Genomic DNA, 21,627 nt, shown 5'->3' on the forward strand with positions numbered 1-21,627 from the left:
CCTGAAGGACCAGAGTCTGGGATTTCTCATTTGTCTCAGGTTTTCCCTTCTGGGCCCTAACGGAGCTGTGGAATTCAGTAGGGATGATCTTTTACTGGATCAGCTTAAGTGGAAGGAACCAGTTCTCTTTGTCCCTCCTTGACGGGGCTGGGGCTACCGAAGGGCCTGCACTGGGGTGATAGTATCCGGGAAGTGTAGCCTAAGGTGGTTTTTCGTCTTCTTTTCCAGAAGGAGCGAGGGCTCCTGCAGGCAGCCAAGGAGAACCTGACAGCCCAGGTGGAACGTCTGCAGGCGTCTGTGGCAGAAGCCAGGGCTCAGGCCAGTGCCGCCGGGGCTCTGGAGGAGGACCTGAGAACCACTCGCTCAGCCCTGAAACTCAAGAGCGAGGAAGTGGAGACTGAGCGTGAGCGAGCCCAGGCTCTGCAGGAGCAGGGTGAGCTGAAGGTGGCCCATGGGAAGGCTCTGCAGGAGAATTTAGCTATCCTGGCCCAGAGCCTATCCGAAAGGGAAGGGGAGGTGGAGGCTCTGCGGGGAAATATCCAAGAACTGGAGAAGCAACGGGAGATGCAGAAGGCTGCTTTGGAAGTGCTATCTCTGGACCTGAAGAAGAGGAACCAGGAGGTGGGCACGCAACAAGAACAGATCCAGGAGCTGGAGAAGTGCAGGTCCATCTTAGAGCACCTGCCCCTGGCCGTCCAGGAGCGGGAACAGAAGCTGGTCATGCAGAGGGAGCAAATCCAAGAGCTCGAGAAGGATCGAGAGACCCAGAGGAGCATCTTGGAGCATCATCTTCTCGAACTTGAGAAGAAGGCCCAAGTGATAGAGTCCCAGAAAGGACAGATTCAGGATCTGAAGAAGCAGCTGGTTACTCTGGAATGCCTGGCCCTGGAACTAGAGGAAAACCATCACCAGATAGAGTACCAACAAAAGGCCATCGAGGAGCTGGAGGGCCAGAGAGAAATGCAGAGGGTGGCTCTGACCCACCTGACGCTGGACCTGGAGGAGAGGAGCCAGGAGCTGCAGGCCCAGAGCAGCCAGATCGACGAGCTGGAGAGCCACGGCACCCTGCTGGCACGAGAGCTGCAGGACAAGGACCAGGAGCTGAAGTGCCAGCGACAACAGATCGAGGAGCTGCAGAGGCAGAAGGAGCGTCTGGCTCAGGACCTGGAGAGGAGGAACCAGGACATGCTGCTCCAGACAGAGAGGATTCGGGCCCTGGAAGACCAGAGGACGCTGCAGACCAAGATCCTGGAGGAGGACCTGGGACAGATCAAGCTGTCGTTGAGGGAGCGAGGCCGGGAGCTGGCCTCTCAGAGGCCGCCAACGCCGGAGCGGGCAGAGGAAGGGAAGGGCCCGGGTAAAGCACAGCGCGGAAGCCTCGAGCACATGAAGCTGATCCTGCGGGATAAGGAGAAGGAGGTGGAGTGCCAGCAGGAGCGCCTCGGAGAGCTGAGGGAGCGCAAGGACCAGCTGGAGCAGGAGCTCCAGGGCCTACACAGGAAGGTGGGTGAGACCAGCGTCCTCCTGAGCCAGCGAGAGCGGGAGCTGGTGGTCGTGCAGCAGCACCTGCAGGACGCCAGGGAACGGGCGGAACTGAAAGAGCAGTCACTTCAGGGTCACCTGGAAGAGGCGCAGAGGGCCCTGGCTCAGAGGGACCAGGAGCTCGAGGCCCTGCGGCACCAGCAGCAGCAGGCGCGGGAGCAGGAGGAGGAGACGAAGGAGAAGGCGAGCATGCTGCGGAGCGCCCTGGAGCGGGCCCACGCCGACCTGCGGGAGCGCCAGGGAGAGCTCGAGGGCTACAGGGAGCATGTGCGAAGGCTCCAGGACGAGCTGGCTGTGGAGGGACAGCGCAGGCAGGCCCTGGAGGAGGTGTTGGGTGCCCTCAGGGCTGAGTCTCGGGAGCAGGGGGAGGCTCTGCTGGCCCTCCAGCAACAGTGTGCCGAGCAGGCCCAGGAGCACGAGGTGGAGGTCAGGGGTCTGCGGGATCACCTGCTGCAGGCGGAGGCCACGCTCAAGGAACGGGACCAGGAGCTGGAGGCCCTGCAGGCGGCCGGCCGCTCCTCCCAGCAGCGGGAAGAGACTGCCCGGGACCAGGCCAAGGCTCTGCAGGAGGCCCTGAACAAGGCTCAGGCCGCCCTGCAGGAGAAGGAGCAGCGGCTGCTGGGGCAGGCGGAATTGAGCCACAGCCTGGAGGCCAGCACGGCCACCTTGCAGGCTGCCCTGGACTCCTGCCAGGCACAGGCCCGGCAGCTGGAGGAGGCCCTGCGGAGGCGGGAAGGCGAGATCCAGGACCGGGATCTCCGGCACCAGGAGGCCGTGCAGCAGCTCCAGCGGGCACTGGCCCAGAGGGACGAAGAGCTGAGCCATCAGAAGAGGCAGGGGCAGCTGCTTGAGCAGTCTCTGGCCCAGAGGGCCCAAGAAGATGCCATCCAAGAGAAGCAGGGTCCAGGCCGGGAGAGAGAAGAGGAAGAGATGGGGGGCCTTCGTGAAAGCCTGAGGGAGTTGCAGCTGACTCTAGCCCAAAAGGAAGAGGAGATTGTGGGGCTGAGGGAGGCCCAGCAAAGGAAGAACCTGGAGGACTCACCCCACAACCACACAGCCTCCCCAATGGAGGAGCCCTCTACAAACATTGACACTTTAGGACCCCGGCTGCAGGACGAGCTGGAGCGACTGCGGGCAGCACTGAGGCAGACAGAGGCCAGGGAGATCGAGTGGAGGGAGAAGGCCCAGGACTTGGCGCTGTCCCTGGCCCAGAGCAAGGCTAGCGTGAGCAGCCTGCAGGAGGTAGCCATGTTCCTACAGGCCTCTGTTCTGGAGCGGGACTCAGAACAGCAGAAGCTGCAGGTGAGTCACTCCACGGGTAGTACCGGCCAGGGGGACAGAGCCTGTCTGGCTGAGCTCAGGGGCCTCCTGCCACCCTGGGCTTGTGACACCTCAGGGTGCCAGAGGGTGGAGATATGTGGAATCCAGGGTATTGTGCTAATATGGGGAGATATGGAGAGAATAAGACAGCCACAGTTCCTGCCCTCATAAAGCTTATAGTCTAGCAGATAAGCAATTAGAGTGCAGTGTCTGGTTCTAATTAGAGCCTCATTAGGGAAGTTTAGTGTGCTCTGAGCACAGAGAGGGCACCCAGCCAGCCTTTCCTAGTAGTAAATCCTGGAAGGCTTTCCAGTAAAAGCAGGGTTTAAGATTAGATCTGATTCGACCAGTAAGGAATTAGCCAAGCCCAAGTCTGGGAGGAGCTTTCTGGGGAAGAGGAAAGAGGGAGGAGAGCACGGGGCATTTGTACAAGGACTTCGGGCTGAATGGGACACAGAGGGGCAATTGGCAACAGACAAGGCAGCAGGGGCCCCATAGTTCAGGGCTTCTGAGTCGTGTCAAGGACCTGGGTAACCAGTGGGGCCTGGATGAAGTGTTTGGGGTAGTGGAGGAGGGTGACACATCCGATGCAACAGTAGATCTGGGGAGACCAACAAGGACGCAGGTCATCGAAGTCGCAGGACAGATGGTGACCTAAGACAGTAAGGGTGGACGGTGATGTGGGGGTGGGCCTAGAAGCTCACAGGACTTCTGGCAGTTGACTGGCTAAGAGACGGGGGAGTGAAGAAGGGGCAGAAGGAAACCAAACCCCCAGGTTTCTGCTCAATGGCAGGTTTCGGGAATACTATGGAATGGCAGTGGAGTGAGGGGCTTACAGGACCCGCAGGGAGTGACATCCAGGGGGCAGGTCTGTAAAGTAATCTAAAGGTGAAGGATGATGCTAGGGATAGAGACTTGGGGTCCTCAGCAGTTAAGGACAGGTGCACTCCTCTAGGCGGAATATCGAGTGAGAAGAGAAGTGGACCTTAGGGTACAGCATTCAACCTCAAGGTCAGGGGCCATGTGTTAGTCCCCTTTGCTTCTCCAGCACTGGGCACAAGGCCTGCACAGAGTAGGCAGTCAGGAAAGCAAGGTTGACTTTTGGCCATAGAGAGGCATTGTCTCTTTTGCCAAGAGGAGCCCAGCCCATTTTTCCCAGGAAATTGACTCCACATCATGGGGCCTTGACCAGGGTTGAGCCCCAGAGAAACCCCTCCATCATCTGAGACACACAGTGCTGCAGGGACTTGCCTTTTGGGAGCAATGTGCAGAGAAGGGGATCCATGAGTGAACTTTGGAGTCAAGTTCCTGGGTTTGCAATACTATCCTATGGTTTATAGGCTGTGTGACCCTAGATAAGTGCCTTCACTTCTGTGACTCTTGGTTTCCTCTTCCATAAAATAGGGAATGACAATACCAGCCCCATAAGGCCATTTGAGTATGAAATGAGATAATACATATAAAGTGCATAGGAAGGAAGCATTTGATAAGTAGAATTCCTTTCCTATTTCTAGGCTCATTCTTACAGGCACAGAACAAGTAAGGTCTGTTGCAGGGCAGGAGGGTTACTGAGAGTAGCGTAGCTCAGGTCAAGGTCCCCCTGCACTCCCCCCCAAACACTCAAGAACATCTTTCAGATGCAGCCCTTCATCGCAGTGCTATCATTTCTTATCTTAAGCATTTTCCATGCCATGCATAGTTACTCTTGCTTCCTTCCACAACAACCCTGAGAAGTAGGAATTATTATCTCTAGTTATAGTTCAGAGAGGCCAAGTAACTTGTCCAAGGTCATACGGCCAGTCAGTGGCAGAAATAGATCTAGGGAATCTGACTCCAGAACACAGCCTGTTGACTGCCGGGCGCTCCCTGTCTCCCAGACGACCTAAACCCATGTACACTCCCTTCCTCTCATCTGTCTCTTTTCTTGACCATTATCATTTATGAGACACATGGTGCCTAGAGAATATCTAGCACTGGGGTCCCCACTTATCAGGAGGGATTTAACCCCAGAGGCTTGATCTGTGCTTCATGGAGCATGTGGTCATTTTACAAATGAGGAAGTTAGGTTTTGGAGTGAGCTCATATCTTGACCCAGGTCATATAGCCAGTAAGTAATGACAGAATGCCCAGCTCTGTGTGATCCCAGAGTCCATGCTCTTTCTACAACACCTCAGTGCTCCAGGTTGTTGCTTAGCTTATGGAAGATCTCAAACGAGCCAGGTTTTAGTCCTAGCCCACCATGTATTTTTGAATAGACCCCTCTCTGCTTCTTTGCTTTGTCCATCTGTAAAATAAAGATTCTGCACTAGAATAGCTCAGAGTATCAGGAACAATAAGACTATAACCTGATGAGAAAATTAACTGGTTTTTATGAGGATGGAAGGTAGTGTGGGTCTGGATATGAGGTTGCCGTGGTGTGATTTGCTCCACAACTTGATATCCCAGGATGAGTTGGAGCTCGCCAAGCAGGCTCTGGAGAAGGAGCGGCTCCTCAGCCCTAGCTCAATCAGCAGAGCGGAACGGGGGCCCAGAGCAGAGGTAGGTGCACAGCTGGAAGAGGTGACCTGGGGGCCTGGTGGGAACTGTGGCCAGGAGGAAGCTTCTTTCTAGGGGCTTGTTCCCCTCCTTTGGGAATTGGGTCCCTGAAGCTCAGACCTGCCAGATTGGTCCCTTTGTCCTCTATCGGTTCCCCATCTGTCTAAGGAGCTGGCCAGGTGAGAGCCCCAGGTCTGTCCTGCAGGTGTCAGGAGTAGATGCTGAGCCTGGTCTCGGGAGGGAGGAGAGGCAGCTCTGGGGACAAAGGCTGGAACACCTCCAGCAAGCCGTGGCACAGTTGGAGATTGACCGGAGCAGGCTCCAGCGCCACAATGTCCAGCTGCGGGTCACCTTGGAGCAGGTGAGTCCTTTCTCCTGTCCTCAGCTCCCACGTCTGGGGTCCGGTGTGCAGGCATCTCCGCTTCTCATGTAGCCCTCAGAGCAGAGTGCTAAACTGTAGCCCAGGGGCCACATCCAACACTGCCTTTTGCTGAAAAGCAATGTTCATGAGAGACTGCAATAGTGCAGTTGAATAGTTGTGCCAGAGATTTGGTGGCCTGCAAAGCCCAAAATACTACAGAAAGCATTTGCTACGCCTGCTTGGAAGGCCTGAGAGGCGGGCCCTACCTCTTCCGCCCCGGCAGCATCTCTGTTCTCAGGGCTGCTCTGGCCTGTGCCCTCCTCATCCCAGTTTAGCTTCTCGTGGTTGCTGTCCCTTGCTCACACCTACACCCGCAGCCGAGCCCACACCAGCCTTCTCTCGCAAAAGGCAGTTCTGCTCCAGCCCCAGAGCCAAGCCAAACCCTGACTTCTCACCTGCATCCCGGCAGGTGGAGCGTGAGCGCAGGAAGCTGAAGAGGGACTCCATGCGCACATCGAGGCCCAGCGTCCCAGAGGTCAGGGAAGCCACAGCTTCACCCCCCACACAGCAGGTATGCCTCTTTTTCTTGACTGCAGCCTCCAGAGAGCCCACATGCAGCCACCAGAAACTGCGCCCTGCAGTGCCTGCCCCAGGCTACCCCGAAGGGGGAGACGGCCATGTGAGCCAATCTGGGGAGCCCCCTCCTGGCTGGCTTCTGCGAAGCTCAAGTCTGTCCCTGACCCAGGAAGGAGGCCCATCCTCAGTGGGTGGGGATGGAGTCACGGCTTGCAGCCCTACCTTCTCAGGAGCTCAGAAAGCCTTCCCTGATGTATAACCTCCCTGCTTCCAGACCAGGGCTTCAGGCTCATCCAGGAGTGGGGCTTATCAGGCTTTTGGTCAGAATCCCAGGCGAAGGGGTGTCAGGTGGTACTTGCCAGAACCTAATGTGCCTACGATCCTGATAGCAGCTTTGTGGGCCTCTCGGATCTCCTCCCTTGTAGTACTGAATTTACAAAATTAGAGTCCATGGTATTTCCTGGGACTAGACTCCCTTTTTGGGGTAAGGAATTGGGGGAAGACTTCCCAAACCAGCACTCTTTTAGCTGGGTTATGCCCATCAATAAACAGCGCTGCAGCCTGTTTGGGAGAGACTGCTTCTGGTGGCTGAGCATCTCCTAGCTCTCCATCCCCCTTCCTTTATAAAAAGCTTCCCAAGGGCAAGCACCTTGTCTTACTTCCTTTCTGCATCCCTAGGTCACAGCCCAGGGCTGGCACAAGGCAGATGCGTGGCATACTTCTGTAAATGAAAAGGTGACTCAAAGAAGCCAAGCCATCCAAGCCTTTTGGATGTTCAGCATCAGGTCTCCAATGGGCGTCATCCACTAGGCTGCCTTGGGCCCTCCTGGGCTTCCTTGCCCAAGGGTCAAGGCACCTTATGGAGTCCAGTCTGATTTCAGGCACTTCTGGCCCGTAGCCCTTGCCTTGGCCCCCAGGATTGGGATGAGCTGGCTGAAGGTGGCCTATAGAACCCCCAGGGCGGGAAGGCCTATTCCAATAGTAATGGCATTCGTCTTCCATAGGATGGAAGGGGAGGACAGAAGGGCTCCTCAGATGCTAAGCACATCGCTGAACTGCAGAAAGAGGTATGTTCTAGAAGGATCAGCTTTCTAAGCCCCTTTTCCCTCCCTTGCAGTCAGGCAACAAGGCGTGAGTGTCTGCTGCATGCTTGACTCTTTATGTCCTTCCAGCAGGGAGATGGGAAATAGTTCCTCCCTCAGAGAACTTCAGTCTCTGTGGGAGGCAAGAAGAGCCCAGTCCCAACTCAACCTCCCATCTGCTTAGGGTAGGAGAGGGGAAGAAAGCACACTCTAGACCCCAGACTGCCAGGCTCCTACCTAGGAAGGAGAAGGAGAAGGAAGAGCGTTGAGGAGCAGACGGAAGATTCTAGAGGACAGAGGAAAGCAGACACGAGCATCCTGGCCTCCTCTGCCCTCACATGCACCCGTGCACGCAGGACTGTTGCCAGCACACCAGGCAGAGTAGCCTGGCACCAGCACCAAGATCCATACCTCAGAGCTCAGCTCCAGCCACCACGGCAGAGAAAGCCAGGATCAAGCGCCTTCTTGCCTCATAGGCCTCACCTGAAGGCTCACCCTGTTTCTCAAGGCCCGGGAGTCATAAGAACTGTGGAATTTTTATTTCTGAGCCCGTTTCAGAAACTAATAGTCACTACTGGCAGAGCCTAACTATACAGCTAGACTTGGCTATTAATTTGAATTCATACAAAAAAGCCCTGAGATGGGGCCTGGACTAGGACAAGGCAAGGGAGGCACACGGGGTGAGAATTTAAGGAGATGCTCGCTGTCGACCTGGAGTCCCTTCTTAAATTTTACGCCCCACGTTCCTCTCTGCCTCACCTTAGTCCTGGCCCTGCCCTGAGCGCCCAGTAACCACCTTCTGGTAGTCTCAATGTACTCATCCAAGAAATAAGGGTTCATCACTGATTCTCAACCCTGGCTGCACATGAGAACCACCTGGGGAGCTTTGAAAAAAATACTGATGCCTAGGCCTCACCGCAGTCTAATTAAGTCAGAGTATTTATCAAAAGCTTCCAAAGGGGCACAGTAGAGCTTCCTGCAGTGATTAAAATATCCTGTATCTTGATCGGAATAGCGGTTATAAGTGTGTATGTAGATAATCAAACTCATCACAATGTGCACTTGAAATCCCAGCATTTTATTATATATAAATGATCCCTCAATAAAGTGGATGAGCAGTTCTGTTGTTGCTGTTGTTTTTAAGGTCCCTACTTGAGTCTCCTATGCAGCCAGGGTGGAGAATCACTGGATTTCCCGTGACTCCCGAGGCTCTTCTTGCCTCCCAAACACCCCAGAGCCTGATCCTGAGATTTGTGTGTGGTAGTTGATTCAAATGCTCTCTCCCAAGAGCCCCAAGAGCGGAGCAGGGGGGACTTGGGGCAGCTTCAAGGCCCTTAATTACTCTTTCCTTCTTGGTTCCCCCCCACCGCAGGTGGCCCTGCTGCGAGCCCAGCTGGCCTTGGAGCGGAAGCAGAGGCAGGACTACATTGCTCGCTCGGTGCAGACCAGCCGTGAGCTAGCGGGCCTGCACCACAGCCTCTCCCACTCACTGCTGGCCGTGGCCCAGGCCCCCGAGGCCACCGTCCTGGAAGCCGAGACCCGCAAGTTGGACGAGTCCCTGACTCAGAGTCTGACATCCCCAGGGCCAGTCCCGCTGTGCCCCAGCCCCAGCACTACCCAAGCCATCTCCAGATAGCAGCCACAGTCAGGGCAGGATCCGGGTCAGCCTGGGACTACATGGACGGACAGATGGTTTGTCGTGGCCCAAGGAGGAGGGAAGGAAACCTGCAAGGCTGGGGAAAGGCCCCGGCTCACATGGGAATGAGGCAAGTCACAGCTGCCCGTAGCCCACAGAGTCACCTAGAGGAGTTTCGCTCTGGCCAAGGGGCGTCTGCTGCGTCTTGTCTCGAATATATTATCTCAGCACCCACCGAATCTTTCTCCTCCCCGCCAACAATAAACCCCGCGTCTCTGCCTTTGTTCCCTGATGCTGTCTCCACTTTGTCACTGGACGGCCGCAGCACAGCAGGGCAGCTGTGAAGGAAGGATTTGCTAAAGATTCCTGTCAGGTGGCATGAATTTGCTGTCTGCCTGCATTCTGACAGAGAAGGCAACAAGACAAAGCCCCTGTCCACAGGGAGCTTGAGTCCAGTTGGCAAGAACGCTCATCGGCGAGTCACAGACCGTTCTCTGTGCTGACCAGAAGTGCATAGAAATTCCGGGGACCGAGGAAGGAAGGCATGAGCTGACCCTTGAAGGATGGACGAGTCCGGCGGGGTTGCTAAGCCTGCTGGTGAGATGGGTCGGCCTGTGGCAGAGTGTGCTGGGGCTAAGGTTGGATGGGGAAGCAGGGAGATTATAGAGGGCCTTGGAATCTAGATTTGAACTCATGGATAATGAGAACCATCATATGTTCTTGACTTAAAACCAGTTCTAGGCCTTCAAAAACACTGAGTTGACCTTTGGCTAGTCGGTCTCTAGAGTTCGGACACTCCATCTGGCCTCATCCCCCTTCTGCTCTGGGTGAATGCCCTTGGTGTCCCTTCCTGGGCATACCAACTGGGACCAACTCTGGTCCCCCGTAATCCAGCCACGTGTCAAGCCAGTAAAGAAGATAGATAATGGCAGAATTCGTCACTTAGGGACTGACCCTGGTAGAGGCACCCTGGACTGAACCTCGTTCACTGGCTTAAGACATTGTTGGCAACTTCTTCGAAGCCTAAGAGAACTGTTTTCTTTAAAGAAGCTGGGCTTGGCCTTCCTCTGGCCTTTCAACTGTAATCTGGAATTTCCTAAGCCTGAGGATGGATCTAAGGCCCAGTTAAGAATGTGGGGGTTTGAGAGCAGCACTCCACTCCCCCAAACCTACTTACTCAGGGTTCAGGCCCCTTGTATTCCATCACATCACACAGAGCAGATGGGGGGCTGTTCACCACAGCCAAGCTTTGTTCCAAAAACTCATGGTATGGGACTCCACAACAGATGCTTAGTAAAAAGTTGCAGTTTAGAACCCCCCTCCCCCAGAACTAGATCTGGGGCCCCAGAGATGCTGGGCCCTGGGCGCCACCTCTAGTCAGTTTCCCTATGACTGAGAATCCTCACCTGGCCTTTTCTGTGCTTGGAGTTCTCAAGGGCAAACAGGACTTCTCTTGGTTCCTTACTTTTTGATCCTTCGCCTCCAGTTCTTTAGCTTAGAGAAGAGTGTGGACCTTCCAGACAGGACCCAACCTTGCCTAAAGTCATCGGGCCAGAGCTTTCTCTGCTTCTCCTTATCACATGCCACAGCAAGTCGGTGGTTGGGAAATGTCCCTGACCAGCTAGGTCTCATGGATGTACTTGAGGACGGTGAAGTTGGTCACCAGAACCCTGAGGGGAAAGGTCAGAGCCAAGCACAGAGGTCTCCTTTCACAAAACTTTTCTCCTCCCACCTCCTCCTCATCTGTTTTGCTAGAGGCTGGTACAGGCCAGAAAGTCCTGAGAGTAGGAGGGGACAAGAGCTGAGCCAGCGTCTGGGCCACGTTCTTGTTCCTGGGGAGTGCCTGGGTCTGGTGGGTGCGGCACCCCATTCTCTCAACAAGTCTCCAAACTTGGCTTGTTACAACAAGGATCACCAGAGCATAACCTAATTACCTTGCCTCCTCTGCTTCCCTACTTGGGACTAGCAGCAGCTTAAAGGCAGAAAAGCTGCCTAGCATGAGGTAGGGAAGGAAAAACTGGTTGTATGTTAGCAAGGGGGGTGGGGAGCGCACAATCACAGGCGGTAGAGTGACGGCAAGATCAACATTTACACCAAAAAGCCAAGGGCTGTCCACTCCAGGCCTGGGGCCTCCGCCAGTCACACTACCTGATAAAAGGTGCCCTTGTCCGCCTTCGCTCAAGACCCCTGCAGTCCACACTACATCTGGAGCTTCAGCAGGCGCCTGGATATTCTTGCCAGCTCACAGGCGTTCTCGGGTCCTTTATGTGCCCGTAGGCTCTGTTTGTTGCCCGTGTTCCCTGAACCTAAAAACAGGGCCTGGTTCATTCTGCAGAGATAGGAAGTGAGGAGGGCACTGGAGCTCACAGGCCAGCCCTGCTCACCACCCTCATCCCCCCGACCCCAGGACACAGTGTGGTGCTCATCAGTGGCTCGAAGACTGCAGACTCCCCGAGTCCTGCACTGTTTACCACAGGACTGGCGTGGGCAGGTCTTGGGGTTTTGCTGGGGCCTGGGGATCAGCTGAAATAGTTCCTCCTTGGCCTACTGGCACTGGGTTGGGTCTCCCAGCGTCGGTGCCTATGGAGAAGAGCACAGACCACTAGCCGCTTGACCTCCGTGTTCTCACACAGAGGAGGCTGGACTTCATCAGAGTAGAGAAAGGAGTCAGAGAGGGGATACAGCCCAGAGCCCAGGAGCTCTGGAGATGGTGGTCTCCAGCTTCCTGAGGAGCTTCGGGGCCCATCTGGAAGCGCTGGTCAAATGAGGCAAACAGCCTGCCAGTGAAAGCAGGCTATGCAGATGTGGTGAGCAACCTCAGAGCCTCTGCAGCTCTGGGGCCCGTGAGAAGCACCTGTGGGGGTGGGGATACTTCACCCACAAAAGCATCAGGGCAACTCCCAGGCTAAGACTTTGCATGCAGGCCTCCTCTCAGCCCATGGAACAGGTCCCTTTTCAGCCAGCTGGTTGTTGAATTGGTCTTTGGACACCTTCATGCGTTGTGTCCCCCCACCCCCAGCCCTCAATACCTCACCTCCTACCCCCTGACCCACTGACCACCTGTTCACTCCCCAGGCCCAGGGAAGGGAGCAGCTGAGCTCCGTGCAAACGCTAGCCCTGAAGAGCAGGGGTTTGTGGCACAAGGAGGCAGGGGACCAGAAGAGCAGGGGCAGTGGCGCGCGGGGGCGGTGGTCCGGAAGAGCAGGGGCAGTGGCGCGCGGGGGTGGTGGGCTGGAAGAGCAAGGGCACGGGGAGGCGGGGGGGCCGAGAGAGCAGGCAGGGGGTCGGTAGAGCAGGGGCTGTCAGTGTGCCGGAAGCAGCGACGTCCCCTGTGTGATCCTCCTGCACAGTGGGGAAGGAGTGCAGGCTCAGCTCAGCTCTGCTCACCACACTTAGAAAGTAGACAAGGGAACATAAAGAACATAGGGTCTTACTTGGGGCCCTGGAATTTCCTCCCGTCTACCCTGCTGGGACCCGGGTTTGCCTAGACCCAGATGGAGGTGAGGCTCGGAAGGGAAGCTCCTCCAGAGAAGGTAGAGCGCTGCTCCCGGGTCCCATGGGTCTCACCCAGTTCATTTATATCGGTAGCCTGTGTGGACATGGTGACCTTCCTTCTTAGTCCTTTGTTAACCAATGTTAGCAGCTTTTTATATGCCTTCATGAGGCCCGAAGCTTGACACGGGTGGGAGGGCTTGGAGGTAAAAAGGTGAATGAGTCAGGGGTTCGAGGAGAGTGCGTTTCCCCGCTAGTGCCATGCATCGTGTCCCACTGAGAGTGGCTGCTGTCTGATCTCAGCACATGGCCTTGTGTGTGGAGGCGGGGAGGGAGATGAAAACTTGTATTCAAATTTGGTTCTTCCTTAATTACTGCTAGTTGTTGAGGTGAGGGAATCAGGGAAGGCTTTTATCCGGTGCCTGATAATCCATACATCACTCTTATACCTCCTATCTTGGTTTCCTGTCATAATCTCTCCTAGATCTGAGTATTCCAGCCCTACCTGGCAGCTCCAAGAGCCTAAGGCTTGTGGCAGGCCAAGACTAGCCTCACATTCTAGCTGGCTGGTTCCCTGGCCTTCTGCTGTTGCATTGTGGCTTAACAAGTACTGGAGTGGATGTAACGCCCTTCTCTGTATAAGGGCCCACCTCTTGTCTGCCCAACTCCAAATATAGAAACCTTGTGGAGAAAATGGGCTGGTTGCTGCCCCTGCCCCTAATCCAGTTCTTCATTCACTTGGCAAATACTCGTTAAACCTGCGTGTCACGAAGCTGCACAATGAGCACTGAAAGGAGGAGCTCTTCTCCAGGGAAGGCACGCCTGGACATAGACAAACACTCACAGAATGAACTGGAGGTCCAGAAGAGACTCACTGGCCGCTTGTTGAAGCCAGAGAAAGTGTCACAGAACATCTTGGTGGAAGAGAGGGCTGGAGAGCCCTTTCAAAGTGTTTCCAAGCTGATTGTATCAATACACTGGGTTTATGGGGTCCAGGGGTGCGCCTGTAGGTCCCAGGAACAATGGCAGGCTCTTGGAAGCTCTACCAGCTAAACCGCTCAAGTCAGACCTTCCTGACCAGAGCAGAAGCATCAGTCACGGGTGAACATCAAGGCAGCCCACGAGCCTAAAATCCACCATGAAGGCTTCATTACTGTCCCACGCTCAAGGCCAAGTGGCAGGCTAACTCAGACACCAAACACTGGGAAAGGTAGGAAGCTGTGGTCACCGACTTCACCAGCACCCCACTGTGCCGGCCGCCTCCTTCACAGTCACCTGCTAAGCTCTACAGGATTCGCCCCTGGAGGCTGAGAGGAGGAAGGGGAGAGGCAACATTTGGTGTGTCCTATGGCCTCCCTGGAGGAGAAGGGGCTGGTGCCCCATGGGGTTCTTCATGCCAGCCCGATATCAGGGACCCCACCACACAAGTCACGTTGTGAATTCCTGCATGGAGGCCTTGTGGATAACCGCCTTCCCCTTGGCATTCAGCCCAGGGCCCAGCAGACAAGGGAGGGCTTGGAAATCAAGTGTAATGGGGACGGGAATAAAACAGGCAAGATTGTGTGCCAAGGCTGGTGTGGGGTACCTCTCTGAGATGGAGGCCTCTTGGCGGTGCAGGGTTGCTTGGGCAGGAGGCAGACAGGGGAAAGGAAGAGCCTCCTGGCCCCTCTTGAGAAAAGAATCTACAGGAAAACTTCGTGATGTGGTTAAAAGTACTTTTCTGTCCACTCAAACTTTTTTTTTCTCCGCAGATTTTTGTTTCGTTTATTTAAAATGAAACCAGTGCATGCACCTGGTTACAAAATTAAGTAGAAAAGAAGGTAGCAGTTTCCCATCCAATTCTTTTCCAACCTCTCTCCGGGGACAGCCAATTCTTGAAGACGCTATTTTTGTAGTGGGTAATGTTATTCCTCTAAATAATATGTTTATATGATGTCATGATGGGTCCAGTACCTTGGAATAACATGACGATGGGCTGGGGCACTGCTCACACCTTTGGGGATTTTTGGACTCTGGCTCCACGCTAGACCAGCCAGTATGCCGCAGCGCCCTTGGGGAGGCGGGTACCTGTGCGCCTAGTCATATGAGGGTATATGCATTTTGTTAGTGTGTGTGTGCTTATTGGGCAGACAAGGAGGTAGAATGTAGTGGATATTTGTTTTACACACCCAGCAACCGCACACCCTCATTGTCTGAGGCTATTTGGTTACCTTGAACCACCGTTTCTACAAAGAAAGCAGGATAAATGCTTCCCCCTCCCCAGTTGATGTCATAGTCTCCGCCAACGAATTGTTTTTATTTCTGAGTCTCATTATGGACTCGGGATTTTTTATATATTCCCTGTAAGTCCATCACAAGTGCTATTTTTGATGTTCAGATCTTCCCAACTTTGAGGTCTGGGTTTTCCTTCTACTTTTCCTGTCCAGACTTGGAATCTTTTCATGGGAAAGAAGTGTTTAGAAAACAAAATCTGAGTTCTGGGATTGATCATTGCTACTGATATGTTCAGGCTTTTAGACCGTTCAGATGACAGAGCAGAAAGTGTATTTGGAAAATCATGAGTTCACGGTGGTGTTGGTTGCACAACAGTGTGTACTTAATGCCCTTGAACTGCCCACTTTAAAATGGTTAAAATGGCAAATGTTATGTATATTTTGCCACAGTAAAAAATAACTTAAAAATTGAGTTTATAATATTTCCAGTTTGAATTTAATGTCACAGGGTTTTTACCTATCTTTGTATTTGGTTCCTAATAATATTAATATAATTACTTATTTACTTTATTCCACGATAGTCATCATATAGTTTCAAAAATAATACCAATATTATAATAAATCTACTGAGTGAAGTTTAAAATTTCTTTGTAGTGGGAGCCTGAGTGGCTCAGTTGGTTAAGCGACTGCCTTCGGCTCAGGTCATGATCCTGGAGTCCCGGGATCGAGTCCCGCATCAGGCTCCCTGCTCGGCAGGGAGTCTGCTTCTCCCTCTGACTCCCCCCTCTTGTTCTCTCTCTCTCTATCTCATTCTCTATCTCAAATAAATAAATAAAATCTTTAAAAAAAATAAAATAAAATAAAATAAAATTTCTTTGTAGTTCTTTTTGTACACAGAATATATCCTGCAAAGGATACACAGTGTACTGAATTCCAAAGGAACTTGAAATAATTCTTTTCTCTGGTGCTTATGTTATCAATTTGATATACGGTTAGATCCATTTGATTTGTTCTCAGCTTTAGGGTTTGCTTGTTTCCCCTTTTGATTTGATTATATTTATTGGTTATATATATAAATATTTATTGGTGCTATGCTGTTAAGAATCTGGAATAGAATGTAGCCCTCTAATACCACCAGGAATCCAATGAGAGAAATAAGCTATAGTTTTATTTAGCAGCAGATCTATATCTGGGGTCCCCTTTCTGATGCTGCGTGGTCTCCTTGACTACCTGTCAGCTCCCAGGGCCTCCAGGGGGCTGAACAGGTTGGAAAACATTCCAACAGTAGATAACAACCTTCCCCTCACACTGCAGCTTGAGGATGACCTTCTGTTCTTTGAAACTGTGCATGTTATTCTCGAACCAATATTTATCATACCAGTAATGGGACCACCTCATGAGCTGGTCTGTCCCCAAACCAAATAAGGACACCTGGGAAAGAGGATAAGACAGGAGAGAGCCACAGGGTCGCAGTCCGGATCCTGTCCTGCCCCCATGTCTACCAGTTACTCTTCAGCACTCATTTAACATCTAGTGTGATAGGCTTCCTCTTAGAGCTGGGAGAGCAGAGCTCTCCTTCTCCAGGGAAGACACACTCTGAACACACAGTGTGACCCCGGAGCCCAGCAAAGAGCATCAACTAGCTGCTCCTCCTCCTCATATTGGAGGAAGAGAGAGGACTCCCCAGGGAGACAAGAGAAGGGCATTCCAGGCTGAGGCAGCAGTGTGTGAGAAGGCAGGAGGCAGCTGGTGTTTGGGGAACACCGAGAAGCCCCGTGTGTGAGCCTGGGAGAGGGGAGGGGAGGGGGTCAGATGATGCAGGGTCTTGAAATTTTTTAGACTCTATACTTGTGTGAGAAATAGACCAGAATCTTTCCTAACCTGGTCATGGGTGTGCAAGGCACAGAACAGAGCCATGAGCCCCAGGAATGCATACTGACCCTGATCAGCCAGCCAGTTGCCCTGGTTATACCTGAGGAAGGTGGGGCTGATCACCAGGAGGTGGAGAAGAAGGGAGAGGGGGCCGACCTGGGCCCCTGCCCACAGCAGCCCACAGCCCCGTCTTCCTCCCTCCTGTCCCCTTACCTGGGCTTTGCTGCCTTCCGTTCCACTAGGGAACAGGACCACCTTCCAGAATCTAAGATCATTGGGAGGTGGGGGAGTTTCAGCAGTCTGAGACCTGGGAAGGTTCTGCAGGTGCCCCTAATAAGCCAGCAGAGGGTCTCCCTGGAGCCCCTCTGTCCTCCCCTGCAGTGACCTCCCCTGACCCCCGTACCAAGAACGTCTGGGTTCCCAGACCATCACCTCCTCACTCGGGGCATCTGAAGTCCACGCCAGACCAGAAAGCTGCAGCAGCAGCAGCACCAGCTGTCTCCAGGAGCCCCGGATGCTGGCGTTCCAGGGATAGACGAAGCATCCTGTGGTTTGGTTCCCCGCCGTCTCAAAGCTCTGGGCATGGTCCTGGTTCATCCTGGGAGGGAGAGCAGGAACTGCCAGCACTCTGAGGGCAGCCCTGACCTTCCCATGCCCTGCGCTCTCCCCAGTACCCACCTGAAGGCTGCGGTGCACTGGTTGACGTTGTGGCTGAGGCCAGAGGCCCGCAGGGTCGTGGGGTCCCCCACCAAAGCACAAGTCCCACAGTAGAGATGGAAATGGCTCACTGACGGCCTGGGAATCACCTTGAACAGCTTCTCCCACATTTGGCCAAGTCCACTTGCTGAGTTCATGCCCTGGAAACAGCAGAAAGGAGATTGGGGGCTGGGACCTGGGTATCACCTGGTAGTGGGCGAGGCCCTGTGCTGGCGGTCAGGGGTCGAGGCCGTGAAGATGAGAGGTGCGCTAAGCCAGGGCCAAGGGCAGGGGCTTGGGTGGGAAAGTGGGACGTGGGCTAGGCTTTGGAAGGACAAGGGGTGGGACTGAGCTCAGGGTTCACCACTGACCAACCACCAGAGCACAGGGGTCAGGGACTCTGTCGCCCCCATCAGGTACTCTACGGTCTTCCCATAGCATGCAGCAAACCCGTTCCCCTCTCCAACTCTGTGGTGCTGGAGGGAGGAGTTTAGCATTTCAGATGGGCAGCCACTTGTCCTGAGTTTGAGCCAAGGGCGGTTGCAATGCCGGGGTACCAAGACCATCAGTTTCTCCTGAGGGGCCGATTCAGGTCTAGGATCCAGACACGGGGCCATCAGCCACAAGAAGAGCACCCAGAAGACCCACAGGACAAAAATCTGCCACAAGTGCTTCGTGTTCAGCCACATGATGGGTCCCGTGGCAAGCAGCACACTGACTTCTCTACCTGGGACTGGGAAGGAAGAGGAAATGAGGCCCCTGCATCTCTCTGTCCCATCAGCCCCAAGGGCTCCCAAACCCTCCACACAACACCGCCTCCCAGCCCCTCATCTCCTGCCTCCCTAACTATTTGCTCACCTCCAAAGAGGACTTTGGCTGGCCCTGGGATGGAAGGTGCTAGGGCAGAAAGATAACATATGGTGGGTCCCGTATCCTCCCCACAGGAGGAAGGCTTAGCTCTCAGGGTGCTCCTCCGTGCCACCAGTTATACCATAGACCTCATCACAAAGTACACATTGTGACCTCCGTCCTGTAGCCTGCCTGGGCACAGCCACCACCCTATCCAGTCTGTGATACACCAGCGGTCTACACTGAATGTAAGACCCACGAGGACAGGCACAAACCTGTCTTTTTTAGCTCTGCATCCATAAGACTTAGAATCATTTAGTAAGTATGTATGGGATCCATGAGCAGAGTTGAGAGGGAATTTAAATACTAGTTAGTGTAAGTGTGATGCCCCCTCTCCAGTTGTGTAACTTCGGCTCAGACCTCTCTTCTTCTATTCTCCAGACCTCATACCCAACAACCCAGTGGACTTCCACTTAGATGTCTCAGAGACCTGGCCTGCAGAACAAGCCTGAGGCTAAACTCAAGATTTTCCCTTTAAACCAATCCCTTCCCAAGACTCCTCCATCTCGATAAACGTCCCGCCAGTCACCGAGTTGCTGAAGCCAGAAACCCACGTGCTCTCCTGGAGTTCTTCTCCTAGGATTTCCAAAACCATTTTCCATCCAGTTGTTTCTGTCTCCCCTTCTTCTGACCACCTTCTTCACCTCCCCTGCCACCCGCTTAATTCAGTCTTCACCGGCAGAAGATATTAAAAAACAAAATGACAGGGATCCTGGGTGGCTCCCTGTTGAGCATCCAACTCTTGATTTCAGCTCAGGGCATGATCTCAGGGCCATGAGATCAAGCCCCACATCGGGCTCCATGCCCAGCTTAAGAGTCTCTCTTTCCCTCTCCTTCTGCCCCTCCCTCCTCTCTCTCTCTTAAAAAGAAAGGCAAATTTTCAGTTGTTTCTAAGGTTTTAGAAAAGAAAGGTTCAGAAACCTTTTTTTTTTTTTTTTGAATCAAAATGTTTTCTTCCCTAGGATGAGAACAATAGAACCGTTCAATCTCAACTAATGGAAATCTGCACTGGGGATTTTATAACTTTTAAAACAATTCGCCAAAAAATTTTGAGTAAGGTCTGTAGGTTAATTAATTATATTGTACCAATGCCAGTTTCCTGGTTTGGACAATGTACTGCTGGTACGATATGGTAAGATGCTACCATTAAGGGAAACTGGGTGACAGGTACATAGGACCTGTCCTATTTTTGCAATTTCTCATGTGCCTATAGTTATGTAAAAATAAAAAGTTGTGGGTTTTTGGTTTTTTTTTTTTAAGATTTATTTACTTATTTTAGAGAGAGACAGAGAGCAGGGGAGGGGTAGAGGGAAAGTCCTAAGCCGACTCCTCGCTGAGTGCAGAGCCAGACTGCTGGATCTCACAACCCTGAGATCATGACCTGAGTCAAAACCAAGTCAGACACTCAACTGACTGCGCCCCCTAGGCACCCCTCAAGATGAAAAGTTTTTTAAAACCCTCTAGAATGCTGAGTGAAATAAGTCAATCAGAGAAAGCCATGTATCATATGACCTCACTGATATGAGGAATTCTTAATCTCAGGAAACAAACTGAGGGTTGCTGGAGTGGTGGGGGGTGGGAGGGACGGGGTGGCTGGGTGATAGACATTGGGGAGGGTATGTGCTATGGTGAGCGCTGTGAATTGTGCAAGACTGTTGAATCACAGATCTGTACCTCTGAAACAAAATGCAATATATGTTAAGAAAAAAAAAAAGAAGATAGCAGGAGGGGAAGAATGAAGGGGGGGGGGAATCGGAGGGGGAGACCAACCATGAGAGACGATGGACTCTGAAAAACAAACTGAGGGTTCTGGAGGGGAGGGGGTGGGGGGATGTGTTAGCCTGGTGATGGGTATTAAAGAGGGCACGTTCTGCGTGGAGCACTGGGTGTTATGCACAAACAATGAATCATGGAACACTATATCCAAAACTAATGATGTAATGTATGGTGATTAATATAATAAAAAAATAAATAAAAACCCTCTAGAAAAAGATGCATAGTAAGCTTTATTGCAGTTTCCTTTATAACCAGTTATATCTTCTTTATTCTGCTAAAACATTCAAAAAATTACCTTTGCAACCCTTTTAAAGTGTACAATTCAGTGACATTTAGTACATTCCCAGTGCTGTGCAGCCACCACCTCCGTCTAGTTCTAGAATGTATTCATCCCCACAAAAGGCAGCTCCATTCCCATTAAGCAATCAATCCCCATTTTCCTCTTCTCCAGCTGCTAGCAAGGTAGGACTTTTTAAAAGTTAAAACGTCTTGAACCATTAGCTTTGCTTCTCTTCTTAACAACTTTGTTGAGGCACAATTTACGTGTCATAAAATTCACACATTTTAAGTTCAGTGATTTTCTAGTAAATTTGTACAGTTGTGCAAACATCACCACAACCCAGTTTAAAACATTTCCATCAGAGACCCCTCATTCACATTTACTGTCAATCCCGCTCCTCATTCCAAGCAACCTCTCACTCACTTCCTCTATAGATTTGCCTTGTTTGATCATCTCATATAAATAGAATCACACTATGTGTAGTTTCTTGTATCTGACTTCTTTTTCTAGCATGTTTTTGAGGTTTATATTGTAGCACTATTGCCTATCATTAATTCTGGCTAATTCTTAGCTATACCTTTCAAATATTGCCTCTCTCTCCTTCCTTCTTACTACTTTCTCCTACTGGAACTCCTATTAGTCAGATGTTGGATTTCTTCAGTCTGAATCTCTCTCTTATAGTTATGATTTCATTTCTCTATACTATATTCAGCTCTTTGAGTTTAATATTCCTCTCTTCGACTGTCTAATTGGCTGTTTAACCCTCCCCCTGATTTTCTAACTTAAATTACTGTATTTTTCATTTCTAGAAATTCTTTTAAATTTCTTTTCCTGTTGTTTTGTTTTGTTTTGTTTTTTTAAGAGAAGTGGGAGAGGGGCAGCGGGAGAGAATCTGAAGCAGGCTCCATGTGGAGCCTGATGTGGGGCTCAGTCTTACAACCCTGAAATCATGACCTGAGCTGAAATCAAGACTCAGACACTTAACCGACTGAGCCACCAGGGGCCCCAAATTTTATTTTCAAGTCTTCCTGGTGTGATACCATTTTTACATCTTTATTGTTTCTTAAATGTTAATTATTCTAAACATAGTGGGGTGTTTTTTGTTTTTATGGTTTGGGTTTTTGGGGGTTTTTCTAACACAGAGAGAGAGCACAAGCAGGGGGAATGGCAGGCAGAGGGAGAAGCAGGCCCCACCCCCTGCTGAGCAAAGAGATAGATGTGGGACTTGAGCCCAGGACCCTGGGATCATGACCTGAACTGAAGGCAGACGCTTAACTGACTGAGCCACCCAGGTGTCCCTCTAAACATAGTTTTTATCTGAAAGATCCATGATCTCA

The 21,627-nt window shown here is 52.3% G+C and overlaps 2 protein-coding genes across 13 annotated transcripts in view; one reads left to right on the forward strand and one right to left on the reverse strand.

The window, feature by feature from the left end:
• The window catches only part of CEP250 (centrosomal protein 250), a 53,297-nt gene extending 37,789 nt beyond the window's left edge, over positions 1-15,508 (forward strand). For 7 of the 11 annotated variants that reach the window (XM_027621017.2, XM_027621016.2, XM_027621019.2 and 4 more), the window contains 6 exons: positions 229-2,844; positions 5,308-5,400; positions 5,603-5,758; positions 6,228-6,329; positions 7,339-7,401; positions 8,789-15,508. In XM_027621017.2, coding sequence (XP_027476818.2) covers positions 229-2,844; positions 5,308-5,400; positions 5,603-5,758; positions 6,228-6,329; positions 7,339-7,401; positions 8,789-9,052 — 3,294 coding nt within the window. In that variant the 3' untranslated portion in view covers positions 9,053-15,508. Of the gene's footprint in view, positions 1-228; positions 2,845-5,307; positions 5,401-5,565; positions 5,759-6,227; positions 6,330-7,012; positions 7,291-7,338; positions 7,402-8,788 lie in introns of those variants that run through there. The other 4 variants (XM_027621020.2, XM_027621021.2, XM_027621022.2 and 1 more) reach the window with 4 other exon arrangements.
• Positions 15,509-15,910: 402 nt separating this feature from the next.
• C8H20orf173 (chromosome 8 C20orf173 homolog) lies at positions 15,911-18,295 on the reverse strand. 2 transcript variants are annotated; one of them, XM_027623220.1, is made up of 6 exons: positions 18,184-18,295; positions 17,697-18,058; positions 17,308-17,486; positions 17,062-17,227; positions 16,843-16,894; positions 16,055-16,188 (listed from the first exon to the last, which is right to left on the reverse strand). In XM_027623220.1, exons 2-5 carry the CDS (start codon positions 18,012-18,014, stop codon positions 16,868-16,870), a joined length of 690 nt encoding a protein of 229 aa, XP_027479021.1. In that variant the 5' UTR covers positions 18,015-18,058; positions 18,184-18,295; the 3' UTR covers positions 16,055-16,188; positions 16,843-16,867. The 2 variants fall into 2 exon arrangements, with proteins under 2 accessions (XP_027479020.1, XP_027479021.1); XM_027623219.1 differs by lacking the exon at positions 16,843-16,894 and having other exon boundaries at positions 15,911-16,188.
• Between the last annotated feature and the right edge of the window lie 3,332 nt (positions 18,296-21,627).

The sequence above is a fragment of the Zalophus californianus genome, chromosome 8 (assembly GCF_009762305.2).
Source record: "Zalophus californianus isolate mZalCal1 chromosome 8, mZalCal1.pri.v2, whole genome shotgun sequence".
NCBI lineage: Eukaryota > Metazoa > Chordata > Mammalia > Carnivora > Otariidae > Zalophus > Zalophus californianus.

What these genes read in the sequence shown, in the direction of transcription:
- C8H20orf173 (XM_027623219.1), bottom strand. Translation starts at nt 18,014, where the DNA reads ATGTGGCTGAACACGAAGCACTTGTGGCAGATTTTTGTCCTGTGGGTC. An exon ending in CCCCTGTGCTCTGGTGGTTG is followed by an intron (nt 17,487 to 17,696) that starts GTCAGTGGTGAA and finishes TGCTGTTTCCAG; the next exon opens with GGCATGAACTCAGCAAGTGG. An exon ending in CAGTGCACCGCAGCCTTCAG is followed by an intron (nt 17,228 to 17,307) that starts GTGGGTACTGGG and finishes TCTCCCTCCCAG; the next exon opens with GATGAACCAGGACCATGCCC.